The sequence below is a fragment of the Coturnix japonica genome, chromosome 6 (genome assembly GCF_054131305.1).
Source record: "Coturnix japonica strain WE chromosome 6, WE-NBRP24, whole genome shotgun sequence".
Lineage (NCBI taxonomy): Eukaryota > Metazoa > Chordata > Aves > Galliformes > Phasianidae > Coturnix > Coturnix japonica.
In genome coordinates this window covers 27,625,507-27,652,327 of record NC_140668.1, presented here as the reverse complement: position 1 = coordinate 27,652,327, position 26,821 = coordinate 27,625,507, and the positions used below count along the sequence as shown (strand labels likewise).

The following is a 26,821-nucleotide window of genomic DNA, read 5'->3' as shown; positions in this document are numbered from 1 at the left end:
TACAGCTCCAGATGACCTCCCAGGGCTTGTGCTGCTCTCAGGCTCCAAGCTATGTAACTAATCCTTACTTATATTACCAAATCATCCACTAGAATTGCGGGTAATGAAAAATACCAAGAGGGGGCAGAAATACCCAACGTATTTGTTCAAGTTCCCTTCTACCACACAATTAATATTTACAAAGTGCCCTGTTGTCATCTTTGATGCTTCTGCAGGAACTTTGCCTCTCTTCTTGTACTGCAGCTGCATCAATACTCACCATTTCCGTGTTTGAAGTGGAAATAATCACATTCTGTGTGAGTATTCAGCACTTTGGGTACTGATAAAAGTACAGCACAGCACAAAATACTGTTCCATGATATTCATGTAATGTTTAATTGCATGGTGGTGTGTCTTTGGTTTGCTCACAGTACTGCATTATTACAGGACTTGATTTAAATCAAGAGTGCAGTTAAAAAAAAACAAAAATGTTCTATTTAATGGTAAATATGTTGTGCTGGTGTTACTGACAGTGCTTGTAAGGGGCATTTTATGCTGCCCATGTCCTGTTATCGCTTTACAGCTCCTTTATGCTCCTAAAGGAGGACGAAGGAGCTGCACAGTAACCGGCTGCCTTTCAGCTGTGCACGGAGCTGCAGCGCCCGCTAGAGCCAGCCACCAGCACGGCCGAGAGTCTCATAGAGTCTCATAGAGTCTCATAGAGTCTCATAGAGTCTCATAGAGTCTCATAGAGTCTCATAGAGTCTCATAGAGTCTCATAGAGTCTCATAGAGTCTCATAGAGTCTCATAGAGTCTCATAGAGTCTCATAGAGTCTCATAGTCTCGTGAGGGTTGGAAGGGACCTTAGAGATCATCGAGTCCAACCCCCGGGATTCGAGCCTCTGTGCTGCAGAGCGGCACTGCTACCACTTGCGCCACAGGGGGATTCGAACCCTCGGCCTCCGGTGTTGCACCGCGACATTCCTACCGCTGCGCCACACGAGGTGCAGCCAATCAGCTCCTCCCTTACGGCTCACACAACCTTGACCCTACAACCCTCCATTCCGCCCCGTCACCTGGCAGCTCTCTCCGCCAATGTGGTCGCGCAGCGGCTGTGCCGTCGCTCTCTGATTGGCTGCGCGGGTGCAGAGGGGCGGGCCCGGCGGAGCGGCAGGCGGCGTTTGGGCGGCGGAGCGTTGTTGTGCCGTGATGGGGCCGTGAGGCGGGACGAGCAGGTGAGGAGGCGCGGGCCGGGCCGGGCCGGGCCGGGCGCGTCGTTGGTTGCCCTGAGGTTGGGGCGGCCCTGGCCGTGGCCCTGCAGCTCCGCTCCAGCGCTCCCCGCGCCGCAGCGTTCACCCTCGGGCCCTTCCCGCGGGCTGAGGAGCACTAAGCGGCCGCCTCACGCGGGGCCTGGGGGGTGAGGAGCGAGGTGAGCCCTCAGCGCTCGGTTGTGTGCCGTGGTTGTTAGTGGGGATGGCGGTTGGGGCTGTGGGTGGGAGGGGCGGCCTTGAAGGCAGCAGCAGCGCTGGGGTTTTCCGCCGGTTACCGGCTGGGCTCGTTCTTCCTCCTGGGCGGAGCGATGGTGTCGGAATGGGAACCTGGAACCGCGTTTGCTTTTAGAAACGGTGAAGTTATTTACATCGGGGGGATATTTGAACTGCTGTGTTGAAGGAGCTGGGCTGGGGGCCGCCTGCAGCTGCTGGCACCTGCCGCCCTCATCAGCTTTATTAATTACCTGGCACGTGTGTTTGTCACTAAGCTTTGCTGTGCCATCATAATGCTCGTCTATCAATTCTGTTATTATAAAACGGAGCGTTTGGAGTGGAAAAAAACAGCAAATAAGTTTTTAAAGATGTTTTTTTGTGTTGCGGTAACAGGCTGGAAATGAACTTTGTCATCATGGAAAACTTGTTCGAGCTTTATTTAGAGGCTTTGTGCCATCCCTGTGGATGGCAGGGCATCCAGAGACTCACTGTGCGCGGTATAATGTTATTTTGTAACCCGATTGTGGCTATTAATATGTTTTCTTACTGAATTCTTTGCCACTAAGCGTGTTAAGATTATATAACACTGCAGTGGACCCGCACGTGGGGTAGAATTAGGGGGGGATCGGTAGCTGCAAACAAAGTTTCCCTTGTTTCTCAAGCTCTTGAGCAGACTTGTCTAAATACGTTGTTTCCATAATTAGCGTTATGGTTACTGGAAAAAGTGAAATAAGGAGCTGGATCAGTGTCAGAGATGGCTGCATCCTGCTGGGCATTGGAGCCATGTAGTAGCTGAGGTAGTTGCATCCTGCTGGGCATTGATTAGCTGCATAGAAGGGCTTGTGAAATGGGCAGTTCAGTTCACCAGCTGAGCCCACACTGCAGAGCTATGAAGGACAGGGTGTTATCTGTTGCTTGCTTAATGTCTGTGTAAAGTAGAGGGAAGGAAAGCCATGCAGAACTCAGATAGGATTTGGGTTTGATGCTTGAGTAGGCTTATGAATATGGTCATTTCAGAGCTTCAGAGAAAAAAGGATGCTGTTGTATCCTTCATGGCTTCTCTTACGTGATGTTACTGTTTCAGTGTGATGCTGGATTTTGTTGTTAAATGGACTCTAATATTTGTATGGGGCTCGCCTTGCTCTCCAGCAAAAAAATGAATCCTGTTAAGCTTTTGAAGATTATTCTTCATGTATCCATTATGCTCTTACCTGTAACACGTATATATGAGGGCTGCTCCAAAAGTAATGCCTTCCATTTTATTACACTGGTGCATGATGTCAGAGGTGGATGTTGGTGGGATGGCAGTAGAGGTTGAACCTTCCCATTCCTTTACGTTTTGCTGCTGTGTGATAGATGGCAGCAGAGGGGCAGTCTGACAATTGGTGTCTGGCATGGAGGTGTGGATGAAGCAAAGGGTTGTCTTTGAACTCTTCATGTGGAAGAAATGGCTCCCACTGATGCTTGCTGAATGTCTGTCATGACCAGACAGTGGATGTGAGCAGAGGGATGGGGTGGATCGTGTGTTTCAGCAGTGGTAACTGTAATGTGAAAGACAAGCTGCGTCCTGGGCATGCTGTTAAGTCTGACTGCTACATTGTGATACTAAGGCCAGAGAAGAAGATAATCTTTCTCTTGCAACACAGTAACACCAGGCCCCATACAGTTAGAAGGCTGTGGAGCATGTTGCTGGCTTTAGCAGGGCTGTCCTGCCATTCTCATTGTATAGCCTGGATTTGGAGTGTGAGTACTTCCATCTATTTGGGCTGATGAAAGATCCACTGTGTGGGCAATCATTATTATAGCAGCTGTAAAACAGTGGTCACCTCTGCTAGTACAGCCTTGTTTGTGCACAGCGTGCAGGCTCTTGTTCATCACCAGTAGAAACAAATAGTGAATGGTGGTGACTATGCTGAGATAATGTTTTGTAGCTGACAATTTGCTTTATCAGGTAGTGTTATTTTTCTCCCTGTTGTGGTCTCTGTGAAAATAAAGAAGCGGCATTACTTTTGGAGCAACCTATGTATATATGTTACTTGTATTTCTTCTACCATGAGCATTGAAGTGCTTTTAGATATTGGTAGGTTTATTGATGTGAACTATAGTTCTTAGGATAATATTTAACAAGGGTGTTTTCTTCCAGACTACTTTATTAATTGATAAATTTCCTGTGTTGCTGAAGTGAATTACCTTTCTCAAATGATAAAGCAGGCTGCTAGATATTTCCACATAGCGGAATGTTTCAGAGCTGACAGTTTGGCTTTCATGCATTGTTTATTGCTTATTGTAACTGCCCCCCTCTATTTTCTTAATGAAACGACTGTTGCAGAGGGGCAGAATTTCCATTTCCTGTTCATCTCTTACACTGACACAATTTTCTACTTCACCAAAACAAAACGTGATCTGAGGTGACAGATGTGCACGTTGTCAGGAGTGAGCAGTCACTGAGCATGAGGGAAGGCCTTCCTAGCAAGAAGCTTCCACAAAATACCATTTGTGGGGATGTCTTTTCCAGTTCATTTGAAACTGAGATATTTTATCCTTTCACTTGAGCGGTTCCTGCGTTTCAGCACGCTTTTTCCATAGCCCCTTCAAGGAAACTAGGGAAGGAAATGCATGGCATTAACAAGCACAAGTGTGTGTGTGTGTGGTCAGTGGGGCTGTGGCTGTTCAGGGACTGTTTTTGCTGCCTTGGATTTTGCTGAAGTGTTTTTGCTGTGTTGGAAGAGTGGTTGTAGTCACAGATTTACATTATTTTCTGTTCTTAAGACTAGCAGCTTAAATTTGCCTTTACTTCTGTTTTTCCTAGGCCTTCTGCTCTGGATTTGGTTCTTTGCAATATGAAAACTGAATCATTTCACAAAGCGTGGACCTTCCAGTAGAAGTTTTCAAGATCAGTAAACATATACCAACAGCTTTATTTTTTTCCTGAAATCTTGGCTGTGCAGCTTCTGAAGTTTCAACCACAATGAGTTCAGGGTTATGGAGTCAAGAAAAAGGAAGTTCATCCTATTGGGAAGAGCGCATCTTTTACTTGCTTCTCCAAGAATGCAGCGTCATAGACAAGCAGACTCAGAAACTACTGAAGGTGCCCAAGGGCAGCATCGGGCAGTTTTTTCAAGACCGCTCTTCCATGGGACACTCCAGAAATATTCCTTGTAAAGGCAAGAAACTACAGATTGGATTAAAGATTCTGGAACAGCCGCATGCGATTCTTTTTGTGGATGAGAAGGATGTTATTGAAATCAATGAAAAGCTGGCTGAACTGCTTTTGGCAATTACTAACTGTGAGGAAAGGTACAGCTTATTTAAAAGCAAAAGCAGGTTAACTAAAGGCGTCCAAATAGATATTGGCTCACCTGTTAGAGTACAGCTTAGGTCAGGAGAAGAGAAGTTTCCTGGAGTTGTTCGTTTCAGAGGACCCTTGTTGCAGGAAAGGTCCCTAACAGGGATATATTTTGGAGTAGAACTGCTGGTAAGTTACTTGCTGAAGGGAGCATCGTATGTATTTTGTAAGATGAACTGAAAACACTTTTTAAAGAGGTAGTTATAACAATCTAGCTGCTTTGTTACCCCTCCATACAACCCCCCTGGTTTTGTGACCTTCAGTCTTTTCATAAAAATCATAAATGTGAGCTGTGTGTCAAATATATGTGACCTGTGGGATCATACTGTGTCACATCAGCCTCACGTTATGCATTTAATGAAGACACAAGGGCTAGCAGAAGGACTTGAACATGTCAGAACTCCTCTAGTCTAGCAATTTAATAACGTACATTTCCATCAGGACAAATTTCTGACTCAGATTTCTGTTGAGTACCTTGGTTTTCTGTGTCTGGCAGCAGTGCCAAGTTACAGTCTGTAAGTGTAGGCCTGGTGCTGCTGCAGAGCACAACAACTCAAATCGCAGCTAATTGAGTGTTGCTGTGTGCTCCAGCGAGGTATTACTGCGCTGCATTAGCACGAGATGTTGAAGGATTAAAGGGCAGTGCTACTCTTGTGTATTTTTCACAGTTGTTGAGTGTTTTCCACACTTTGTGATCACCAGTAAGAACCTCAGGGAATGTCAGGCATGAGAATGTATGAAAACCATTTATCTTCATTTGATTTCTTAACGTTTGTGTCTAGCATGAAGTAGTCTTGCCTTGATCTGGCAAAAATTCATACTGTGGGTTCTCCAGATCAGTGGGCTATATTACTGCTTTTGAAGTAGCTTGCATTGACACAAAACACATCGCTCATTTTTCTTCTTCTTTTCTTCTCCCTCTGATACTTAGGAAGAAGGTCGTGGCCAGGGCTTTACTGATGGACAGTACCAAGGCAAGCAGCTTTTCAGATGTGATGAGGATTGTGGGGTTTTTGTTGCTTTGGACAAACTGGAGCTGGTGGAAGAAGATGACAATGAACTGGAAAGTGACTATGCAGCTCCAGTTGACTCAATGCAGGTAGAACTTCCTCCTCTGGAGATCAACTCCAGGGTTTCTCTGAAGATAGGAGAGAGTATAGAGTATGGGACAGTTATATTCTGTGATGTCTTACCAGGAAACGAAAGTTTAGGATACGTTGTTGGAGTGGACATGGTAAGAGAATAATCCGACTTTAATAACTTTTGCATGTGTGTTAGCTAGTAAATTACATGCAATATACAAGAAGAAACATTATCCACAAGCTGCTTCAGTGGAGGCTGACCTAAAACGGGAATTAAACAGTAGTGTTCAAAAGTGTTACTATCAAGGGACTGTTTTTTTTTGTGTCAGTGGGTAAACAGAACCTTATTTGATGCTAAATGCTTCAGGACAAATATTGTGGTTACACTGAGGAGCCTCCACTGAGCCACTTGCAGTGTTCCATGTCAGTCTTGAAGTTACAGCGTTGAATGTTTGTCTTGTGAGACTGGCTTTGTTCTGCCTTTGAAAAATTAATTAGGTTGCATTCCTTTTTTTAGTTAGTTTTTATTTATTTATTTTCATCTTGCTTTGGTTTGTATTTTAGTTCATAGTTAAAATTCAGTATTTAAAAGTTGATGTTTCGGGGAAACATGAAGTTTGTAATTAAAATTTGAAACTCAGATTTCTTAAAATGAGCTGCTTGCAAAGTTGTGGCGGTTCAAGAGTGCTTTTCACACCAGGTGCTTCCATTTCCTTGATTGCCACAGCTGTTACTTAAAGCACTAAAATTGTTCTAACTGGTGTAAAAATAACGTGCTGTAGTAGAGGAATGATTGTTAAAATAGGAGAGATTTCAGGAAAGCACATGAATGCTTGTTTTTAAGGGCTAATGTTTGACTCGGTTTGTACAGAATAAAATATTTGTCAAACTTAAATTTTCCTTATTACCATAAATGGTTAAACATGTTCCTAGAGGCAGGTGTTCTGCATGCCTTAGTTTTTGTTTTTTTTTCCTTGGGATACATATAACGTGTTTTTCTCTTTTTAGGATAATCCCATTGGAAACTGGGATGGAAGATACAATGGCATACAGCTGTGCAGTTTTGCAAGTGTTGAAAGTACCCTTCTTTTGCATATCAATGATGTTATACCAGGTATGGTCTCGTTTCTTCATTTCAAGGCAGACGGATAACATCTCAACCTATGCACAATTACATGCTTAAAACAATACTGTAGAATTGCTGTATCCTCAACTCAACTAAATTAGTTTCTCTCTTCAGTTTCTTCCTCCCTTTGGTTGCAGTCTCACTTGTGGAAACCATTCTAATATTGAACGGTGTTCAAGTTGTACAGGATACGATATAGGCAAACATAAGTATGTGAGAGGCAACAGCAGAAATTGTTCTTGAATGCTTTTCAGCTCAAGGAATTTCAGTACTGTTGATCATTAAGCGTTTCATCCTTGGGTTGAAATGTATTGGCCATATTATTCATGCATTCTGGGAGTAAACATTTGAAAAGTTTCTGAAAAAAATTCGTAGCAAGGCTGCACAAAAATTTTCTATTCCTGTAATTCAGTCAAGTTGTAACAGTTGTGATCCTGTGTTTCCTCTTCTGAAGTAAGAAAATAGGGTACAAATAAATAATATGAGGCTATCTGAAATTGGGTACCAATGAGAGTGTGGTTTTGTCCGGCACATAGCTGTTGTCCCTTCTCTTTTTAGCCTGGCCAGCTTTTCTTACCTCCACCTTCTTCTCGTTGGCTCGCGGAGATTCATGTTTTTGGGCCCTCTTTTCTATGGAGAATTCAAGAAGACATTTGCTGTAGTTCTGTTTGTGGGGAGGAAAAAAACAAAGGATTTCATGCATTTCCCAAAAGTAAGCATGAAATATACAATGAGGAATCTGAAGTTGATCTGTTAGATATGCTAAACAAATGCAGAATTGGAATAAGCAGTGATTGATGCAATGGAAACAAACCCTACCAATAGTGGAAAATGTTGGTTGTGTACCAAACACCGTTTTACCCCCCCTCAGTTTGAAAACTTGATGGCAGACCTTTATTCAGTTGCATTTCAAACTGAAATTTGTGTGATGTAGAAAACTAATGTTCCATTCATATGCACCATCTTAGAGACTGTGTCACAGGACAGGAGACCTCCCAAGCTTGCCTATACAGCAAGAGGCAGTGGCGATAAAAGTTTGTTCAACCATAGTAAGCCAAAGGCAACAGGTACGTATGAGGGGTCATTTTTTAATGTAAGATTGCAAATTTATATTGCCTGGGGGAAAGCATTGCCCTACACATTTTTTGCAGTTACTTATCGAGTTAAGTTTCAATCAAATAGTGAATACTCAGAATATTTTTTCATGAACTTAATTGTCATAATAAGGATAGTTTACAGTTTTCTGAGGTTTGTTTTTAAATTGAGTTTGCTGTTGACTTTGTTCTGCTTAAGAAACTTCTAAATATTAAACTGTGGAGCAGATCTATTTAGTAATGAATTTATTAATTTTGCTGTTATTCAGAACCAGAATGAAGTTTTATAAAATATAGGCTTATTTTGACTTTCGATTTTGACTAGATTTTTTCTTAAGTGGGGGAACATAAGGAAGTAGTGTGTGTGTGTGTTAATGCCAGGGTAAACTGCTGTCTGTTTGCAAGCTTAGAACTATTATTTTCCATGCAGGAATTGCTGCTTTATGGAAGGGCAGTTCTGTTATTTTGGAACTGTGGCAGCAAACCAAGCTCTCTTTCACAGTGTAAGTTAGCCAGCTGTGAAGGGCGGTGAATCTCTTCGCTACAATGTGCTTTCTTTTCCAGGATCTACCTCTGAGCCTGGAAATAGAAACAGGTCTGAAGTTTTCTACACATTGAATGGCTCATCAGTTGATTCTCAGCCTCAAGCAAAAACAAAACCTCCATGGTATATTGATGAAGGTAATGAGCAATGATTGTCTTTCACATAGGTGTATGTTTTATTTTTTAAAAAAAAGTGTATGTATGTTCTTTACATAGAACAATTGCGAATCTAGAGCACAACAGTTGGAACATGTAGAGGAAAAAATGCTCTGTTGTAAAGTGTTTCAGAGCCCTACTGGAAATAAACTGTCTTAATTGGTAGGCCTGTTTTTCTCCTGCGTGTAGATTACATCTTGGAAATGTGTTTGTAGCACTGTGGGAATGCGCATGTCTTGCAGACAGAATAACAGCTTGTTATGAAGACAGTATTCCTTGTTGTGGGCAACTGCATATAGTAACTCTATATTGTGTGCATTTTTCTTTTTAATCATGTAGTTCCCTTAAGTCTGTAACACTGCCATGGCAGCTGATGAGTCTCAGAGTAGGAAAAAAAATTGTGTGTGTCACATACGTACACATATAGCTGAGTATTTTACATTACTCTTGTGAGATCTCACTGATTTTTCACAAATTCAAGTGCATACGCTGAGGGCATCAGTGGATCTTTATTTGCTTCTGGTTCTAATGTGTAATTTTTCTTCTGATTACTGTGTCCTGAAGTGTGGCTAACTGAACAGGTAAATACTAAATTAGTAACATTGATTTACAGTGGAAACCTGTAGCGGAAGGCCCAGCATTCTGTGATCTGTAACACTGTTGATGGTGGCCTAACAGATGTCAAGCATGGAAACATATATAAAAATTAGTTTCAGTTTATTGTTAATATGTAAAAAAGAAAGTGACTTTTACTCTGTAAGTATCAATTGTGTAATGGAGACATCAGAGAGAGATGAGAGTAGATGCAAAACATCTGTGTTATTACATCTAGTTGTGATCTCAGTAATTAAGCACTACATTAGTTGTGGCTCATTAAAACCCTTTATTCTCCATGGCCACAAGATTCCCTGTACTAGAACCAGAAAACATTGTGGTGCAGCCACAGTGGAGAAAAATGTTGCAAATCATGTCCATAAGAAATAACGAATTTCTGTATTAAATGTGATCGGAGCTCTCTCCTCAGTTGTTTGCTGTTCCTGGTTTGACCCACTACAGTAATCATTAGGGCTGTTTACTTGCATTCAAACACCACTTCTGCCATTAATTTTAAACCTTCCTGTAATTTCTGGTTAACATCTTTTTTTGTACTGCATGTTTCCATTGGTTGTGTGATATAAGTTGTAGGGTTATAGCAGTTTTTCCTCATCCAGTTCTGTCTCTGGTATTGTGAAGTGACAAACATCTTCCTGCATTCCTCCAGCTTACCACTTCCCATGCAGGACATGCATTAATTCAGATGTAGTTGCAGATATATGTATTGATTTGACAGCTAAGCCTCCCCTTTGGTAAGGAGAGGGAGATGCCCCAAACAAAACCGGAGTTAACATCTTGTTTTTGATTCTTAACAGTTGCTGAAGACCCTGCAAAATCACTTACTGATTCATCTCCTGGATTTGGGCATTCTTCACCACCACTGCAACCACCTTTAACAAACTCTGTGACTACAGAAAACAGATTCCACTCTCTCCCTTTTAGTTTGACAAAAGCATCAACTACTAATGGTGCTATTGGACACAGTCCTCTGTCTTTATCTGTTCAGTCGGTCATTGGTGATGTAAATACTACACCTAACCAGGAAAGTCCATCAACAGGAGGCCCTGTTGGTAACTCACATGGTCTTGAAGCGGGTTCCTTGGCTGAAGTGAAAGAAAATCCGCCGTTCTATGGAGTAATCCGCTGGATTGGCCAGCCTCCTGGGGTAAATGAAGTATTGGCTGGACTGGAACTGGTAAATATCACCTGATAAGTTGATTCATATTAGTATTAATTATCTGCTTTATTTTTGAGAGTTGGTGCCTGTGTACTTGGCAGTAGTGGTCAGTCCAGAAGAAAATTTGTCTGAAGTTGCTCTGTGATCTCCTTGTAACACAGATGAAATCTCAGATGGACTCTGACTTTCACAGATGCCCTAGGCCTTATTCCATTAATAGGCTCTGAGGTGGCTTTGTGATGCAAAGCATAATTGAATCAGAAGGACTGTAGGTGACTGATTTGCTTTGTAGGTTACTTGCTTAAGTGGAGTGTCCTTTGTCCACCTTACTTACTGAGCTTGTCACTGAGGCGAAAAGCCCCATGCTATTTAAAGGTTCTGTGATATACAGTTCTGTAAAATAAATAAATAAAGTCCCGGGTGTAAGAGCCTCAAGTGTGTGTGGCACACCAGCAGGCAGGCAGTGTCAGAGCCCGTCAGCAGAGTTGCAGTACTGATTTTGGTAATCAATGGAAGCATTATTTGTGGTCTGACAGCTAAGTGTTTGGTGTTCCTACCAGCCCTTCACGAATTCAGTTGCTGCAGACAGATGTGTCATATATCATCCACAGCGACGCTGAAATTACTCATGCTTCCAATGCTTAATGATTTCACTTGAGTTCTAAAAGATGGTTGGCAGTACACGTGTGCTTTTTCTACTGCAGAGGGTATCTGGATTAAGAGGGTAGCTTAGTTAAAGTCCTTAAAGTTGAGTAGGTTTAATTCTCGCTCTCATCTCCTGCCTCCCCCACATTTCTTCTGAAGAAAGTGCAATGCTTAATTTCCTCAGTAAATCTGGGCAAACAGCACCTCAGCTGAAGCTTTGTACACACACTGAAAAGCAGCAACATTGCTTATTAAGCTTCAGAGTACTCGACGCGTGATTTCTTGGGTAGATATTTTAATTCAGCATCTCATGACAGAATTGTGGAAATAAGGAAAAGCAGTGAATTCTCACTTTAATTTTCAGGAAGACGAATGTGCAGGTTGTACAGATGGAACATTTAAAGGAACCCGATACTTCACTTGTGCTCCAAAGAAAGCTCTTTTTGTTAAACTGAAGAGCTGCAGACCGGATTCCAGGTTTGCATCACTACAGCCGGTTTCCAATCAGATTGAACGCTGCAACTCTCTAGGTACCAAGTTTCTGCTTATTTATTGTTTATTTGTCAGCTGGGAACTGACACGGGGTTTGGTTTCATTGAACACTTGGAGATCTCTATTGGCATTACTTAGAGGTTCATGAATAGAAAATCTATCTTTATAGAATATAATGCTTCTCTGGCTTTTTTGTACTTAGTGGTAATTTAAGGAAATGTCATAAAACTTGGGAATTTATGTTGTATTTTTTTACTTCAGAAATTGTGAAGCAGTCTTGCTGAAAAGGGTGTTAGCAGATCCAGCAATGTGGGACTGCAGTATCAGAAATAAGCCAGATTTCTGTCAAATTATGTTTTCCTAAATACTGATAGAAAAGAGTGTATTTGTACGATGGAAATCAATGGTGGAAAAGCTAACTTTTTTTTTATTCTAATATTATTAGCTTTCTTGGGTCATGTCATTTTGCTTGGGAGAACAGCAGAGGATAAAGCATCTTGGTATTAGCATGATGGTGTGAACAGGGCATTTAAACTGGGAATTTCACTCCTAATGGGCAAAATTAATTCAGTGCTGCAGGCTATCTGAAGTACTCCTGTGTGCACTGTGTGGAATGTGAGGCCTTGTTCACTTTCTGGAAGAGAGTGAGTCTTATATAATAAAATGCTATTTTTGTCTGGAAATTGAATGTTTTGTGCTAAGGCAGCAGTTTAGCTATAAAACATTAATAGGAAAATCTCAAGGGGGATAAAATTGGAGGCTTTAAAGTGTCTTTTGAAAAAAAAATTTCAGCCTTTGGAGGTTACTTAAGTGAAGTGGTAGAAGAAAACACTCCTCCAAAAATGGAAAAAGAAGGTTTAGAGACAATGATTGGAAAGAAGAAAGGTATCCAGGGTCATTACAACTCCTGTTACTTAGACTCCACCTTATTCTGGTAAGTTCACAATTTGTTTAGTGGCATCCCAAGGTGTGGGTTAGTGGGAGGTTATGTTAGAAACACAGAACACGCAATCCTTGTAATGATACTGTTTTTATTGTTGTGCAGCTTAAAAAGTCATACATTACACTCTTTAGCACATACTATGCCCTTTATGTTTGGAGAAGTTCTGCAGGATTTGTTGCTTAACTTGAAGTGCTAACCAGTCACCTGTGTGTCCGAACTCTACTGGCCTTTCAAAGGGTATTTAAAGGGAGCTTATAAACAGGAGGGAAATCAGTGTTGTACTAAGGTAGATAGCAACAGGATGGGGGACTGGTTTTAAACTAAAGGAAGGGACATTTACATTAGATAAGACATCTGGGGGCAGTTTTTTACCTTGAGAATGGAACAGGCTGCCCAGAGAGGCTGTGGATGCCCCATCCCTGGAGCTGTTCAAGGCTGGGTTGGTTGGGGCTCTGGGCAGTCTGATCCAGTACTTGATCTAGTGGTTGGCCACCCTGCCTGCAGCAGGGGAGTTGGAACTCGGTGATTCTTGAGGTCCGTTCCAACCCACACTGTTTTATGATTTATATTCTTGTAGACAGTGTGAGTCCATGGACTTTTGAAGGATTAGAGAATATGTGGGAGGGTCAGAGAGGAACACTTTTAACCTGCTTGTGGAATCCTGCCTTGGTAACTGGTTTGTATTCTGGTGGTATCAGGGTATGCAGTTAGAGTAGACCTTTACTGCTTCGAACAGCTGTGTTGTCTTGTGTCCATAATGATCTCATTTTGCACTTGTTTTGTTCTTTCATTATTCCTGTTGCTTTGCTTTGCTTATCTTATGTTATTTAGGCATCAGAATGGTTCTATCTTCAGAATCAAAACCAACCTGCCTTTTTCTTTCTTCCATAGCCTGTTTTCTTTTAGCTCCGTTTTGGACACTGTGTTACTCAGACCTAAAGAAAAGAATGATGTAGAGTATTATAGTGAGACTCAAGAGCTATTGCGAACAGAGATTGTGAATCCTCTTAGAATGTAAGTAGAGACATAAACCAGTCTTCCATCTAAAATAAATTCCATAATAAAGCCTACTGCGTACACATTCCTGTTGCAAACCTGCCCAGTTTCCTTAGTTGTTTTTAAAATTAACAATTGTTCTTCATAGTAAACTTCATCAGTGCTACCTGGAAATACTTGCACGTGGTTTGGCAATAAGACACTTAGATCAGTCTGTATTTGGAAGTAGAATGAGCATAAAACTTTTGTAAAATTTGTGCAAGAATGTTGATAAATGAGTTGCATTCATTTGTAATGTATTTGTGTCAACTTAGGTGACATTTCACAATGTCGTAGACTTCTAGGGGCTTACAGAGCTTCAGTAATTCTGCAAGTGACCTAAATGCTTTTATTAAACACGAAGTTAATATCATAATTTCTCACGTATAATCAGCAAAGGGGCAGTGGCAAAAATCTTTTCATTTATTTATTTATTTTTTTAAACGTACAAATAACACAATTCTGAAATTCTGTGGGCAAGTTTTTCCTTGGATTCCTGGAGGAAGATGATGTCTTCTGAGCCATTCCTTCCCTAGTTTGCCTGGTGTATTCTGGGGCTCTGTAACACAGGTGGTGGGGTGCATGCAGAGTGCAGCAATCTTGAATAGCTGAGAAGACTTGATAGGATTATTCCTCCTTTCCACCGTGCTTAGAATGTTCTTGTGAAGATTGCTGAAAGCATCAGCTCCTCAGATCAGAAATACAGTTCTGTCTGTTAAATACAGTAACTCTTTATTAATGACTCTGATTGTGCTGTTGTACATTAAGTGGTGCAAATTAATGTTGAAACAAATCAGAAGTAACTGACAAATCAGAAAGAGTTATCCTCCTATTAAGTTACAGTTAAAAAACCCTCCTTTAACAGTTATGCAGGAACACTGAGTAATATCCAACATTTAGAGAGCTGTTAGAAAACTGGGACTCAGGTGAGTATGAGGAGTCAATACATTGTTTTGCAGAAACACCATACACAGTTGCAAAAAGATTTACAAGCCTGTGTTTCAGCACTTGAGTTTTTTCTTCTCCTCTGACTTGATTACAAACTAGCTAATAGCTTGTTAAACCCATTTATCTTAGATATGGATATGTATGTGCTACAAAAATAATGAAACTGAGGAAAATACTTGAAAAAGTTGAGGCTGCATCAGGATTCACTTCAGAGGAAAAAGGTAACTGGGAGGGCTTTTCCTTTCTTTACAGTTTGTAAGAGTTGTACTACAAAATGCAGATATTGTTGTACAAAGTAGAACACAGATTTTTCTGGAGCAGTGATCTTTGTACCAGAGACTGGAATAACCATATAAAGGTCTCTCTCCCCTTCCCTCTCCCCTTCCCTCTCCCCTTCCCTCTCCCCTTCCCTCTCCCCTTCCCTCTCCCCTTCCCTCTCCCCTTCCCTCTCCCCTTCCCTCTCCCCTTCCCTCTCCCCTTCCCTCTCCCCTTCCCTCTCCCCTTCCCTCTCCCCTTCCCTCTCCCCTTCCCTCTCCCCTTCCCTCTCCCCTTCCCTCTCCCCTTCCCTCTCCCCTTCCCTCTCCCCTTCCCTCTCCCCTTCCCTCTCCCCTTCCCTCTCCCCTTCCCTCTCCCCTTCCCTCTCCCCTTCCCTCTCCCCTTCCCTCTCCCCTTCCCTCTCCCCTTCCCTCTCCCCTTCCCTCTCCCCTTCCCTCTCCCCTTCCCTCTCCCCTTCCCTCTCCCCTTCCCTCTCCCCTTCCCTCTCCCCTTCCCTCTCCCCTTCCCTCTCCCCTTCCCTCTCCCCTTCCCTCTCCCCTTCCCTCTCCCCTTCCCTCTCCCCTTCCCTCTCCCCTTCCCTCTCCCCTTCCCTCTCCCCTTCCCTCTCCCCTTCCCTCTCCCCTTCCCTCTCCCCTTCCCTCTCCCCTTCCCTCTCCCCTTCCCTCTCCCCTTCCCTCTCCCCTTCCCTCTCCCCTTCCCTCTCCCCTTCCCTCTCCCCTTCCCTCTCCCCTTCCCTCTCCCCTTCCCTCTCCCCTTCCCTCTCCCCTTCCCTCTCCCCTTCCCTCTCCCCTTCCCTCTCCCCTTCCCTCTCCCCTTCCCTCTCCCCTTCCCTCTCCCCTTCCCTCTCCCCTTCCCTCTCCCCTTCCCTCTCCCCTTCCCTCTCCCCTTCCCTCTCCCCTTCCCTCTCCCCTTCCCTCTCCCCTTCCCTCTCCCCTTCCCTCTCCCCTTCCCTCTCCCCTTCCCTCTCCCCTTCCCTCTCCCCTTCCCTCTCCCCTTCCCTCTCCCCTTCCCTCTCCCCTTCCCTCTCCCCTTCCCTCTCCCCTTCCCTCTCCCCTTCCCTCTCCCCTTCCCTCTCCCCTTCCCTCTCCCCTTCCCTCTCCCCTTCCCTCTCCCCTTCCCTCTCCCCTTCCCTCTCCCCTTCCCTCTCCCCTTCCCTCTCCCCTTCCCTCTCCCCTTCCCTCTCCCCTTCCCTCTCCCCTTCCCTCTCCCCTTCCCTCTCCCCTTCCCTCTCCCCTTCCCTCTCCCCTTCCCTCTCCCCTTCCCTCTCCCCTTCCCTCTCCCCTTCCCTCTCCCCTTCCCTCTCCCCTTCCCTCTCCCCTTCCCTCTCCCCTTCCCTCTCCCCTTCCCTCTCCCCTTCCCTCTCCCCTTCCCTCTCCCCTTCCCTCTCCCCTTCCCTCTCCCCTTCCCTCTCCCCTTCCCTCTCCCCTTCCCTCTCCCCTTCCCTCTCCCCTTCCCTCTCCCCTTCCCTCTCCCCTTCCCTCTCCCCTTCCCTCTCCCCTTCCCTCTCCCCTTCCCTCTCCCCTTCCCTCTCCCCTTCCCTCTCCCCTTCCCTCTCCCCTTCCCTCTCCCCTTCCCTCTCCCCTTCCCTCTCCCCTTCCCTCTCCCCTTCCCTCTCCCCTTCCCTCTCCCCCTCTGTTCTATAAGGAACCCCCAGCTTTATCAGTTTCTGCATGCAGCCTTTTTCTGACTGGATTTACTACTTTCCTGTGCCCATGTCTCCATGAAATGAGACACTCCCTTCTAGTAGTTAGGGGAGATCTCAGAAACAAAGACTGTGGTAAGGTTGTGGTCTCTGTCCTCTTTCAAAATGTCACTTTGCTTCCTTTGATCTTTCCACAACGTTCTGTCGCCACGGTGACTGTACAGTATTCTAAGAAATAAAATGTGTGACATGTTAGAAACCAAATCTCAATCTTTTGATCTTCTGCTGCATATAATGATTAATTAACATTTTCATTATGTAGCTGTTGTGATTCTGTGTGGGAGAACACCATGTTCTTTGAAAATGCTAAATGCTGAAAACTAGTATTTACTGCAGTTAGTGGCATGGAGAAAAATAAAACAGAAAACTGCTGGGGGTGATTAGATCTCTTGGAAGCTAATGCCGGTTTGTTCTTGATTAGAGGGCTCATTCTCCAGGCTAGATGAACTTTATCATACTGTGTGTTTTTATGCAAGTGTTAACTGTCATGTCTCTTCACCTCTCCTCAGCAGTTTCTCAGTTGAATTTAGAAAGCTTTTATTTCTCTTGGAAAAAAAAAAAAACCACAAAAAAATAAAAAACCAAAAACAACTCGAACTCTGGTACCAAATGCCTCCTCTGAAATAGAAAGTGTCTTTGCAGTCTGTACTGGAAAGCCCTGTTAGCTTGTTGAGAGCATATATCTGTTATTAGGGCCATCTGATGCTAAAAGTATAACGAGAGGTTTGTGCCATCAAATGTTCATAGTTTGTCATAATCTTACCTTGAAATATCATGAAATTGTACAAATGAATCTTTATCTTGTTCTCTTTTAAAGTTTTGCAACTTTTGTTCTTAAGATATATATATATATATTTTTTCCCCAGATCCAGAAGAATTTTTGAATATTTTGTTTCATCATATTCTAAGAGTTGAGCCACTGTTGAAAATAAGGTGAGTCTCTCCTTTGTTGTACTCATTTGTCTGTAGAGGTTGATGGCGACGGACATCTGCCACCTTTCTCACCGAGACATCTTTGACTTGTGATTATTATTGCTAATAGGGCTAATAAAATGACACTGACAAACTTGGTGGTGTTCCCTATCGTTTTTGGTAGGATGTGCTTCTCCCTATTAATCTGCTATTGCAAAAACTTGACCTTGTCAGGACATGAGTGCTGAGAAGATTCCCTGTCCTGCAACTGCTGATGGGAAAGCCTTACTGTATTCCAATCAGTCGTGCTGGAGAAAGGCTGGAGTTTATGTCATTAATGAGGCCTACAGCTTGTACTCCTTATTTATGGGACAAGCTGCAGGGTTTCCTGATTTGATGTTTAAGCCACAGAATCAGACTTTATTTCTTTGTGGCTCATGAAAGTATTTCAGTGGCTCACCTTGATCAAGTTTTGCTGCTTTTACTTCTGACAAAGTAACAGATGCTGACATGTATGGAAGCCTTCACTCTGGCTGTGGCACTACAAGGATTGAGCTGTCACAAGTGAGATCAAGAGAGGAAGGCATTCTTCCTTCTGTCAGCACATGGCTGACATTCTGCTAGCTGGCACTTGGTATTTGCAGGTTCCTTGCTGTGTTCTGTGGCATCAGCAGTGCTGCATTTCCTGAAGTTTTTACATTCTTTCTTTATTCCAGGAATTGTGTCAAGCAGAGCTGGGCAGCCCCCAGGTGTTTTGGAGCTGGTAATTCAGTAATACAAAAACATCTTTAAAACATACTTATGCTGCTTTTGTTTCCTGAATAGTTTTTCTACAGTCAGTCCACATCTAATGGCTGCCTGTAGAGAGGATGTTGTATCCACTGTTTTCTTGGAGTCGATGTTTTCTTTGCAGAGTACAGCTGTTGTTACGGTAGATCTGATTTTGTTGTTTTATTTTTGAAATCTGTTTTCAGATCAGCAGGTCAGAAAGTACAAGACTGTTATTTCTACCAAATTTTTATGGACAAAAATGAAAAAGTTGGAGTCCCGACAATTCAGCAGTTACTGGAGTGGTCGTTCATCAACAGCAACTTGAAGTTTGCAGAGGTTGGTGACAACTGCTGCTTTGTCAGAAATTATGTTAGCTACGTACTTACCCATTCAGCAATGAGAGAAACGTGGGGTTGGGTATGAAAGGAAAATACAGGCATATTGGAACGGTGCAGTGGTCAGTGGTACAGGTTGGCTACATCACTGAAATATCTTATGGTTCCCTTGATGTGCATGTTGTCAAAATTGCTTTTGTGTGTTCACCCAAAGAATTAGTAAAATAAAACTCTTTCGTTGCTGTTGGTAGGTTGCCATAAGAACTGGTTTTTACAAGGGGATGTAGTCCAGTATTTAATACCATGCCTGCATAAATGGAACTTAAGACATCTGACAGTGAATTAGATGCTGGTTTCCTGGGTTTTACTTGTAGATTTTTTATTTTCAAAGACTTAATTTTGTCTGAGGTTTTTGTTAATTTTTAAGACAGCCAGCTGCAACTCTTAAATACCAACTAAATACATTTATAGCATTAGAAGAAGCATACCTTTACATTTAGATAGTTATCTTTTTCAGGCTTGCCTGATTATTTTCTAACTTTTCATCTAGGCTCCTTCTTGCCTGATTATTCAGATGCCTCGATTTGGAAAAGACTTCAAAATGTTCAACAAAATTTTTCCATCCTTGGAGCTAAATATAACAGATTTACTTGAAGACAGTGAGTATACAGTACTGTGTTGTATAAGGAAATTGAGTTTTTGAAAGTGATTGGCACAGTGAAGGTACCTCAGGCAGATCTTAAGTACCTGTATTCAGAACTGACAAGCATGTAAACCTGTAGCATGCAGCGATGGTGGATGCTTAGCTGTAAATCTCATTTCTTCATTTTTATTTGCAGGCCTAAACTTTTCACACTTGTCACTACTGACTTTATTGTACTGCATTTTCCAAGGAAAGGTTTTCACTTCTTAATACAATAATTGATAAGACTACTACAAGTTATTAGAATAATCATTTCTGTTCTGAACTGCCACAGTGTTTACTTTCACCATCACATCCATCAGCTTATGTTACGCATCTTATTTGCTGATATCAGCACAGATAGAGATGAAGACTGATAGGATGAGAGAACTATTTTAATATAACGGCCTGTTTTTCACTTGTTCCTGAGTTGATATAAATTCTTTTTATCACGGTTTGCAGCTTCCCATTTTTAAAACCTTTTTGCTTTTTCCACATTGTTAAAGAGAAATTAAAGGGAAGAAATTAAATGCAGTTTCTGCTTTGATTAGCAATATGGTTTTAAGCCTTTTGTAATAAGTTTTCTCTCTGTAAAGTAATAATCTTCTTTTCCATACCCTTCTTACACAACTTACAAAGGCTTCTAAAGTAGTCTAACGTCTTGTTTAAAACTGCAGCTCCCAGGCAGTGCCGTATTTGCGGAGGACTTGCTATGTACGAGTGCAGAGAATGTTATGAAGACACCGAAATTTCTGCTGGAAAAATCAAGCAGTTCTGCAAAACCTGCAATACACAAGTAAGCTGCTTTCTGTTCTGCACAGGTTTACCCCAAATGGCGCATGCTGTAATAAGGAAGGTGTGGGGAGCGTTAGTGAGCTGCCCTGCCAGGGAAAGCTGTGGCAAGTTGGCAGGGCTACACAACCCTGTAATGAGTTCGTCAGGCATTTCTGTACTGAAAGTGAAGGGGTAGTTGCAGGCACCTTGGAACTTCTTCCCAGTATTATTTAAAACATAATTTCACATTTTACTTGTTAGAATTGGTAACTGATTTCATGATATAAAACCACTTAATGTTTAGAGCTGTTTGATAACGTGGCTTATTTTCAAGTATTGAGCACATTAGAAAATTGTTGCATTAAATTGGACCTTCCTCCTGAATTTTGGGGGAAATACTGAACTACACTGATGGGTGGGAAAGACAGAATAAATGTTTGCTACTGTTACTTTGCAGTCCCTTCTCTGAGACCATCAATCTTCAGCAGGACTGTTCTTCTCAGCTTTGTCAGCCAATGAAACAAATAATCTCAAGTTGTTTTTTTCACTTCTGAAATATTACTTCACTTGTAGGTTCATCTTCATCCCAGGAGACAGAGTCATAAATTCAATCCATTGTCACTCCCTAAAGATCTGCCAGACTGGGATTGGCGACATGGCTGTATCCCATACCAGAAGATGGAGTTGTTTGCAGTTCTCTGCATAGAAACAAGCCACTATGTAGCTTTTGTTAAGTATGGGAGAGATGACTCCGCCTGGCTTTTCTTCGACAGCATGGCAGATCGGGATGGTACATCTTTAATTTATTCTCTTTGTTTTTCTCTAATGTATTTGTTTTTCTCTGTATGTATTACAGTTCTAAGCTTCAGTGCCTATTTATTTCCTAACATTTGGTGATACTAGTGTCATCTCACTTAAAGCATTTCACGCTGGGACATTAATCTTGACCCTGCCTTTCCTTAGCATGTTGATATCATAGCAGACTTAATGTGGATAGTCCAATATCAGCAAAATTGGATGCCTTAGTAAGCAGATGGTACCAAACTAACTGGAGAGATCTTCCAGTAGGGCTTCTTATGGTTTCCTATATTCTGCAAGTATGGCAGAGAGAATGTATTTAAAAAGAATTTATTTAAAAGTTGCAAGAAAGCATTCCTTCAGGCCTTTTAAATGGATGGACGTGACTAGCAGATGTTTGCAAATGTCACTTGTACTGCTTTTGCTTAAATGACTTTGTGATTCCTAATACAACTTCACTGCAGTAATGTGGTGCAGTCTGCGCTACTCCTTTGAATCTCTTTAGAGTTAGCAGTGGGAAACTTACCCTGTAATAACACAAATGTCAGAAAACAGATAAATATTCTTTCAGATATTGCTGCATTAAACAGTAATGAGGGCTGTGTTGAATTCTGATGCCTGTGAAAAGCAGCAATAGATGCAAGTGTTGGACTGAATGCAGCAGTTCTCTGCATGCAGAATTCTTGAGTCCTTCTTTGGTTTGGTGGGGTTTTTTTTTTTGTTTTTTTTTTTTCAATTATTTTTATTCTGGGGCAGATTGGGAGAAGTGTTGCTCCCTGCCAATAGGGAAACTACAGCACGATTAAGGTATCTTAACACCCACCTGGCAATAAGCTTTGTATTGAAGGGCTTGAAAACATGTATGACTGAAGTTTATTAAGAACCACTGTACTCCAGGAATGTAGGACCACATGAGATCCTGCTAAGCTTAGTTTTTTTATCACAAATAATTTTCTTAAGCTGCAGTTAAAGTGTCTGCTAGGGAACAGTGCCATGGATGTCCATACTTGTGGTTGAATGGGCTCACTTTACATTTGAAATGGCCAGGAGCAAACTCTCTTTCCATCTTGCAAGTGGGCTACAGACAGTCCTGGCTCATAATTTCATCTTACCATTATTTGATATCACTTTATTAACAAATTCAACAGCATGCAAGGTGGAGTGTGTGTTCACAGCACTCTCCCAAAGCTGTATGTGATCTGTACTGTCACTCTACACCCCAAGAGCCCTTTCTGTGGCACAGTTCTGGCACGGTGCTTGTGTGGGTTTTTCTTATTTGTTATTGGAGCTTGCAGAGCAAATTTTCCAAATGAGATGATAAACACCTGACTTCATTTATTTCCTGACGCTGATCAGTATTACAGATGCATGAATGTTCTATCAGAAAGGCAAGTAATTGTGGTTGATATTATATTTTTCAGTACACTTTGAAATCTCTATGCAGAACAAATTATGCACTAATTTTCTTTGAAAGCTGACTCTGATGCCACAAACTACTCTGTAATTTCTCTGGAGCAAAATGTGCTTCTCACACCTTGTTGTGAACCCTGATGTAGTCCAAAATAATAGTTATCATTTTTTAGAAGGCATTTTCAAGAATTAGTGGTGCTGTTGTAATTAAAGTGCATTATAAACAGTAAAAGTATGAAGATGAAATCCTAATCCTCACCTGTTTCTGTCCTCATGCGTTAAAGGAGGTCAGAATGGCTTTAACATTCCACAAGTCACCCCGTGCCCGGAAGTTGGTGAATACCTGAAGATGTCTGTAGAAGAACTGCACTCACTGGATTCCAGGAAGATTCAAGGTTGTGCTCGAAGACTGCTCTGTGATGCTTACATGTGCATGTATCAGAGTCCAACCATGAGCTTATACAAATGAACAGTGCCCTGTGGAAAACTGAAGGAACGAGATAAGAGATTTCTACTGCTGTGTTCTCTGCATTTTTTTTGTTAGTTTTGATGCAACCGTTGCTGGCGATGGATGCGATGACGAGGAAGAAGTTGAGTCTGAGAACAAAAGGATCGCTGTTCCAAAAAGTACATGTGGAGTTCTGGTGTGGAAGTATTTAAGCATTTTGCACTCTAGGAAGTGTGCTTGTGTGTGTTTGTTTTATAAACAAAGTCTAAATGAAGTTACTAAAACTTAAAGCTTTAAGTGCATTCATTGTATATGGACATATGAAACAAAAAGTGGAGTTATTCTCAGGAGAAACCTCCTTAGTCCATTGAGAATGTAAAGATGTGGTGTTATTGCTCGGGTGAGTTTCTATGGACCAAGGATGACAATTCTTGTTTCTCTCCCCCTCAGCGCTGCCTTTTTAGCACCATCAGTTCTTTAAGAGAATAACTTCAGTTTTAATAAGATAAACGTCACACTGTTCATTGCATTTTGATTCTGTTCTGTTAGCTGTCTGCTGCTGCATTATCGGTTCATGCATTTACACCTTCCGAAATGAATGCCTGTTATTTAAACACCTCAGTTCCTGTCCTGTGGAAGTCAAGCACACTGATTTGCTGTTGGGGAAGTTGGGATTTTTGGAGGGAGCAGTCAGGGGAAGGAGAACTGCTGAGAATGAGCCGTGTGAGGCTGTGTGTCTAACTGTGAGCTGCAAAGAAAGCAGACTGGATATACAGATGACTCTATACAGATGACTGGAGGATAGAATAAAGGAAGGACTGCCTCAGGGAATGATACTGAAATGGACTCTAGTTCTTGGTGAAACAAAACTGACTTTATACAATACATTAAGCTACTACCTAGGAATATATTACTACACGTCCGACTCTTGATGTCAGGATTACTAATGAATATTAAAAATCTCCGATGGGAAAAATGGATCCAGAAATATAAGGAGATGAGAGTTCTACTGTACACCAAGTACTTAATGAAAACTAACCTGAAAAAGCTGCAAAATCAGTACTGTGTAAAATACACTTGGAAGTCTGGCTCCTGTTTGCAATGAGTTTTTTGTCCTTGTTGCTTTTTTAGCTACTTCTGTAGCTAAATGCTTTATATATATGTGTGTGTACACAGTGAAATCTGGTTGTACAAAGGAGTTAATTACAAATTGCATATCTCTATGAGCTGTACATTTTCAACTTGAGATGTTTTATATGGAAAACTTCCTCCTTGGGATTAAATCCATATAGAAAAGGCAACAGGAAAAGCTGCTTTATCCACTGTTTTAAAGAGGATGCAGAGTGATCCTGTGTTGTAGATGTTACTTTATGCTTCTTGAAAACAAAATCTCCCTGTGTGGACATGCTCTGTCACTGGGCTGTGCTAGAGCAAGGTAGGGTAGTGCTCTAAGGCCTGCTCTGCTCTAAGGAAAACAAAGCAGGGCTGAGAGCACCCATCTGTACCCTGGGCATCTGCATGAAGTGTGATCTGAGTTTTCACTCTCAAGAACTAAGAAGTTTTTTGTGTCACTGCTGCTTTTGCCTCTGATAATCTCCTGGCTTCCAAGGCCCCTTGCCTTATTTATCTCATCTGTGCTCCTGGCAAAACCCTCCTTCTCTAGTTGCAGTACGACTTGGAGTTCTTCAACTCCTTTTCTCCCAAAGAATTCCTGTGAGGCTTCATTTACCTGTTGGATTCTGTAAGCAGCTGTCAGTGGAGGGGTCTGGTTGTTGGCCACGGTTCTTGGCTCTGGGAAAGCAGCTGCTCAGATGTGTTGACAAAGATGCCATAGAAGCAGCGGGTTGGGACTGTAAGGTAAAAACGACTGAGCAGCTGCTGTTTACTTCATAGTGCCACCTCCTTGCTTACCCAGTGGGAGAACAAAGTGTGGTGCCCCCTCCTCCCCCAGGGGAAAATTAAAAGAGGAAAACAAGCATATATTAATAACAACAGCACTGAACTGAAGTACGTGATGGGTGTGAATAAATGAACTGCTTGGCGTCCTGGCTGCAGTTTTTTCTCAGCTGACTGCTCTATGGTAATCCAGCAATGGAAATGAAATGTCATGGAAACTAACCTTGCTTTTCTGTCTCAGGAAGGATTACACAGCAAATGGCTTCCACTGTAAAATAAGTTCAGAATTCAGCATGTGTCAAAGGGGGGCTGACTAAGTTAATGTGAGCAGAGCCTGCATTTAATACCTGCCCTTCTAGTAAATGGAGGGCACAAAAGTCCCAGTGACTGAACACCCACCACTGATGGATGGAATTAATCTGGGAATGTCCCAGGTCTTTTTTCCCTTTTTAAATATGGCAGATGCACCCCTAAATTCTTTAATAGCACTTACCTTGCTGATTGCTTCCCGGTTCACCTCTCAAATCTTGCTAAGGATGGTTTTAATGGATGAATAGGAAAGCACTTACAAGACAGGGCTCCTAATGGCCTGCAAGCAATTCAAGTTGGGAGAAAAGGAAAAGGACTGCAGTGCTCAGTGCTTACCAAGGCAAATCCCCGACCCCAAAGCGCTGCAGGCTGCAGCAGAATGTTGGTGTCTTTTAGTAGCTGGAGGAAAGAAACCTGTTATCTACCTTCAGTTAAAGTTCTTTGATACATGATGTGTTATTGACTCCGCTCTTGGAAATGCAGTGCTGTGTTGTACTGAATAGCTGGAGCAATGGCTGTTCTAAGCGAGTGCTGTGTGTGACAGGAGTTACTCATAGCAATGGTTGGTTCATTTCAATGCACTTATTTTTCTCGTGCACTTTATACTCCATTGAATAGATTAACTTCACTTGGTCACCACGGTCCCTACTGCCAGCCTGTGTAATACAAAGCTGGGGCACAATTGGCTGCAAATTGCAACTTGGTGGTTTCAGACCTGAGATGGTGTAAAAAGCAGCTTGAAAGCTTTGTGTATTTTTCCCACTGTAACAAAGCATGTTTTCTGTGTTCTTGATGTTTTGCTGAATAAACATCTCATGTTTTGTGCACAAATCATCTCCTTAAACTTACAAAACACTGTCTGCAGAATGGGGTAGGGAAACAAACCTTTGTATCAGGTTGCCCTGAACTAGCCTTAACTTTTCTTCCCCAATGGTAGAAAGCAATTAGCTGCTGCTGCTGGAATGTACCATGTGTTCTTTCTGTATTAATTAAAACTATTATTCTTATTGCTCTCTGTACTTCTTTGGGGGGCGGGGTTGGGGGGGGGAAGGTTTGAGTTTTGGGGTGTCAGACATGATTAACAGCTGAAAGGATTGCATTACTTAGACAAGGGCTTTTTTACATGGCTTTGGTGGTAGCTTTTGATTTCAGGTGTTTCTAGGTGTTTCTAACAGCTGCAGCATGTTAAGGCAGGTGTGGGGGCATCTCATTAGTTAGTCAGCACCTGATGCTCTAAGGGAAAGCCAGGGAAAAGCTGCTGCAGCTATAGCTGGAGGTAGAAAATATCTTTGCAGATATTGACGTACTTGTAAGAACATCTGTAAAATATATCTTAAGAAAATGTATTTCGTATTCCTGTAGTGCAAAGAGCTTTTCCTCCGCTCTTAAAAGCCAGCTTTTCTTCTTCGAAATAGGATTAGTATCGAACTTTGGGAAGGCTAAAGCACAGCCCTTCTGTGCAGCACTGCGGGGAAGGCCCCCAGCTGCTCCGGCTGACTCTGGGCTGCGCTTCGTCTCTTTCGCCACCAGAGGGCGCTGTGTGCACCTAGACAGCTGCTAATGGAGGGCCTAAAGCAGGTGCTAGGGGAGATGAGTAGTGCTCACTAGAAGCTAATGAAGACAGTAAGCATTGCAAAAGCAGCAGTAGCTTTCAAACACAAACGGGCACTCAAAAACCAACGGGACAGAAAGAGAAACGCACGAGGTGAGCCTCACCCTTATGTGCTTGTCCTGGCCGGCTCGGCCCATGCACACCCCAGCACACAGCAGTGCTGCAGCTGCTCACGAGCGGTGAGTACAATGATGCAGTCAGCTGCCCCCCCACTCCATCCTTCCATAATGCTGTGCCAGTGGGTGAGGCCG

General features: G+C 42.5%; 1 protein-coding gene and 1 non-coding gene across 11 annotated transcripts in view; one reads left to right on the top strand and one right to left on the bottom strand.

The window, feature by feature from the left end:
- The first annotated feature begins 235 nt into the window (after positions 1-235).
- Positions 236-25,965, top strand: CYLD (CYLD lysine 63 deubiquitinase). 8 transcript variants are annotated; one of them, XM_085551020.1, is made up of 17 exons: positions 236-296; positions 4,274-4,939; positions 5,742-6,044; positions 6,901-7,006; positions 7,987-8,085; positions 8,677-8,793; positions 10,221-10,600; positions 11,592-11,757; positions 12,512-12,653; positions 13,554-13,676; positions 14,775-14,866; positions 17,490-17,556; positions 18,510-18,642; positions 19,192-19,300; positions 20,001-20,119; positions 20,671-20,887; positions 22,590-25,965. In XM_085551020.1, exons 2-17 carry the CDS (start codon positions 4,433-4,435, stop codon positions 22,772-22,774), a joined length of 2,865 nt encoding a protein of 954 aa, XP_085407146.1. In that variant the 5' UTR covers positions 236-296; positions 4,274-4,432; the 3' UTR covers positions 22,775-25,965. The 8 variants fall into 8 exon arrangements, 6 of the variants coding, with proteins under 6 accessions (XP_085407146.1, XP_015728993.2, XP_015728989.2 ...); XM_015873507.3 differs by lacking the exon at positions 236-296 and adding an exon at positions 1,145-1,215 and having other exon boundaries at positions 5,742-5,909; XM_015873503.3 differs by lacking the exon at positions 236-296 and adding an exon at positions 1,145-1,215.
- The window catches only part of LOC107319015 (uncharacterized), a 200,968-nt gene continuing 188,244 nt past the window's right edge, over positions 14,098-26,821 (bottom strand). For all 3 annotated transcript variants that reach the window (XR_014947477.1, XR_014947479.1, XR_014947478.1), the window contains 3 exons: positions 22,565-25,357; positions 16,622-16,791; positions 14,098-14,405 (listed from right to left, as the gene is read on the bottom strand). This is a non-coding gene — a transcript (uncharacterized LOC107319015). The remainder of the gene's footprint in view (positions 14,406-16,621; positions 16,792-22,564; positions 25,358-26,821) is intronic.

Coding starts and splice junctions, on each gene's coding strand:
- CYLD (XM_085551020.1), top strand. CDS start 4,433: ATGAGTTCAGGGTTATGGAGTCAAGAAAAAGGAAGTTCATCCTATTGG. Junction 17,557..18,509: donor GAGCCACTGTTGAAAATAAG/GTGAGTCTCTCC, acceptor ATCTGTTTTCAG/ATCAGCAGGTCAGAAAGTAC. Junction 20,888..22,589: donor CAGCATGGCAGATCGGGATG/GTACATCTTTAA, acceptor CATGCGTTAAAG/GAGGTCAGAATGGCTTTAAC.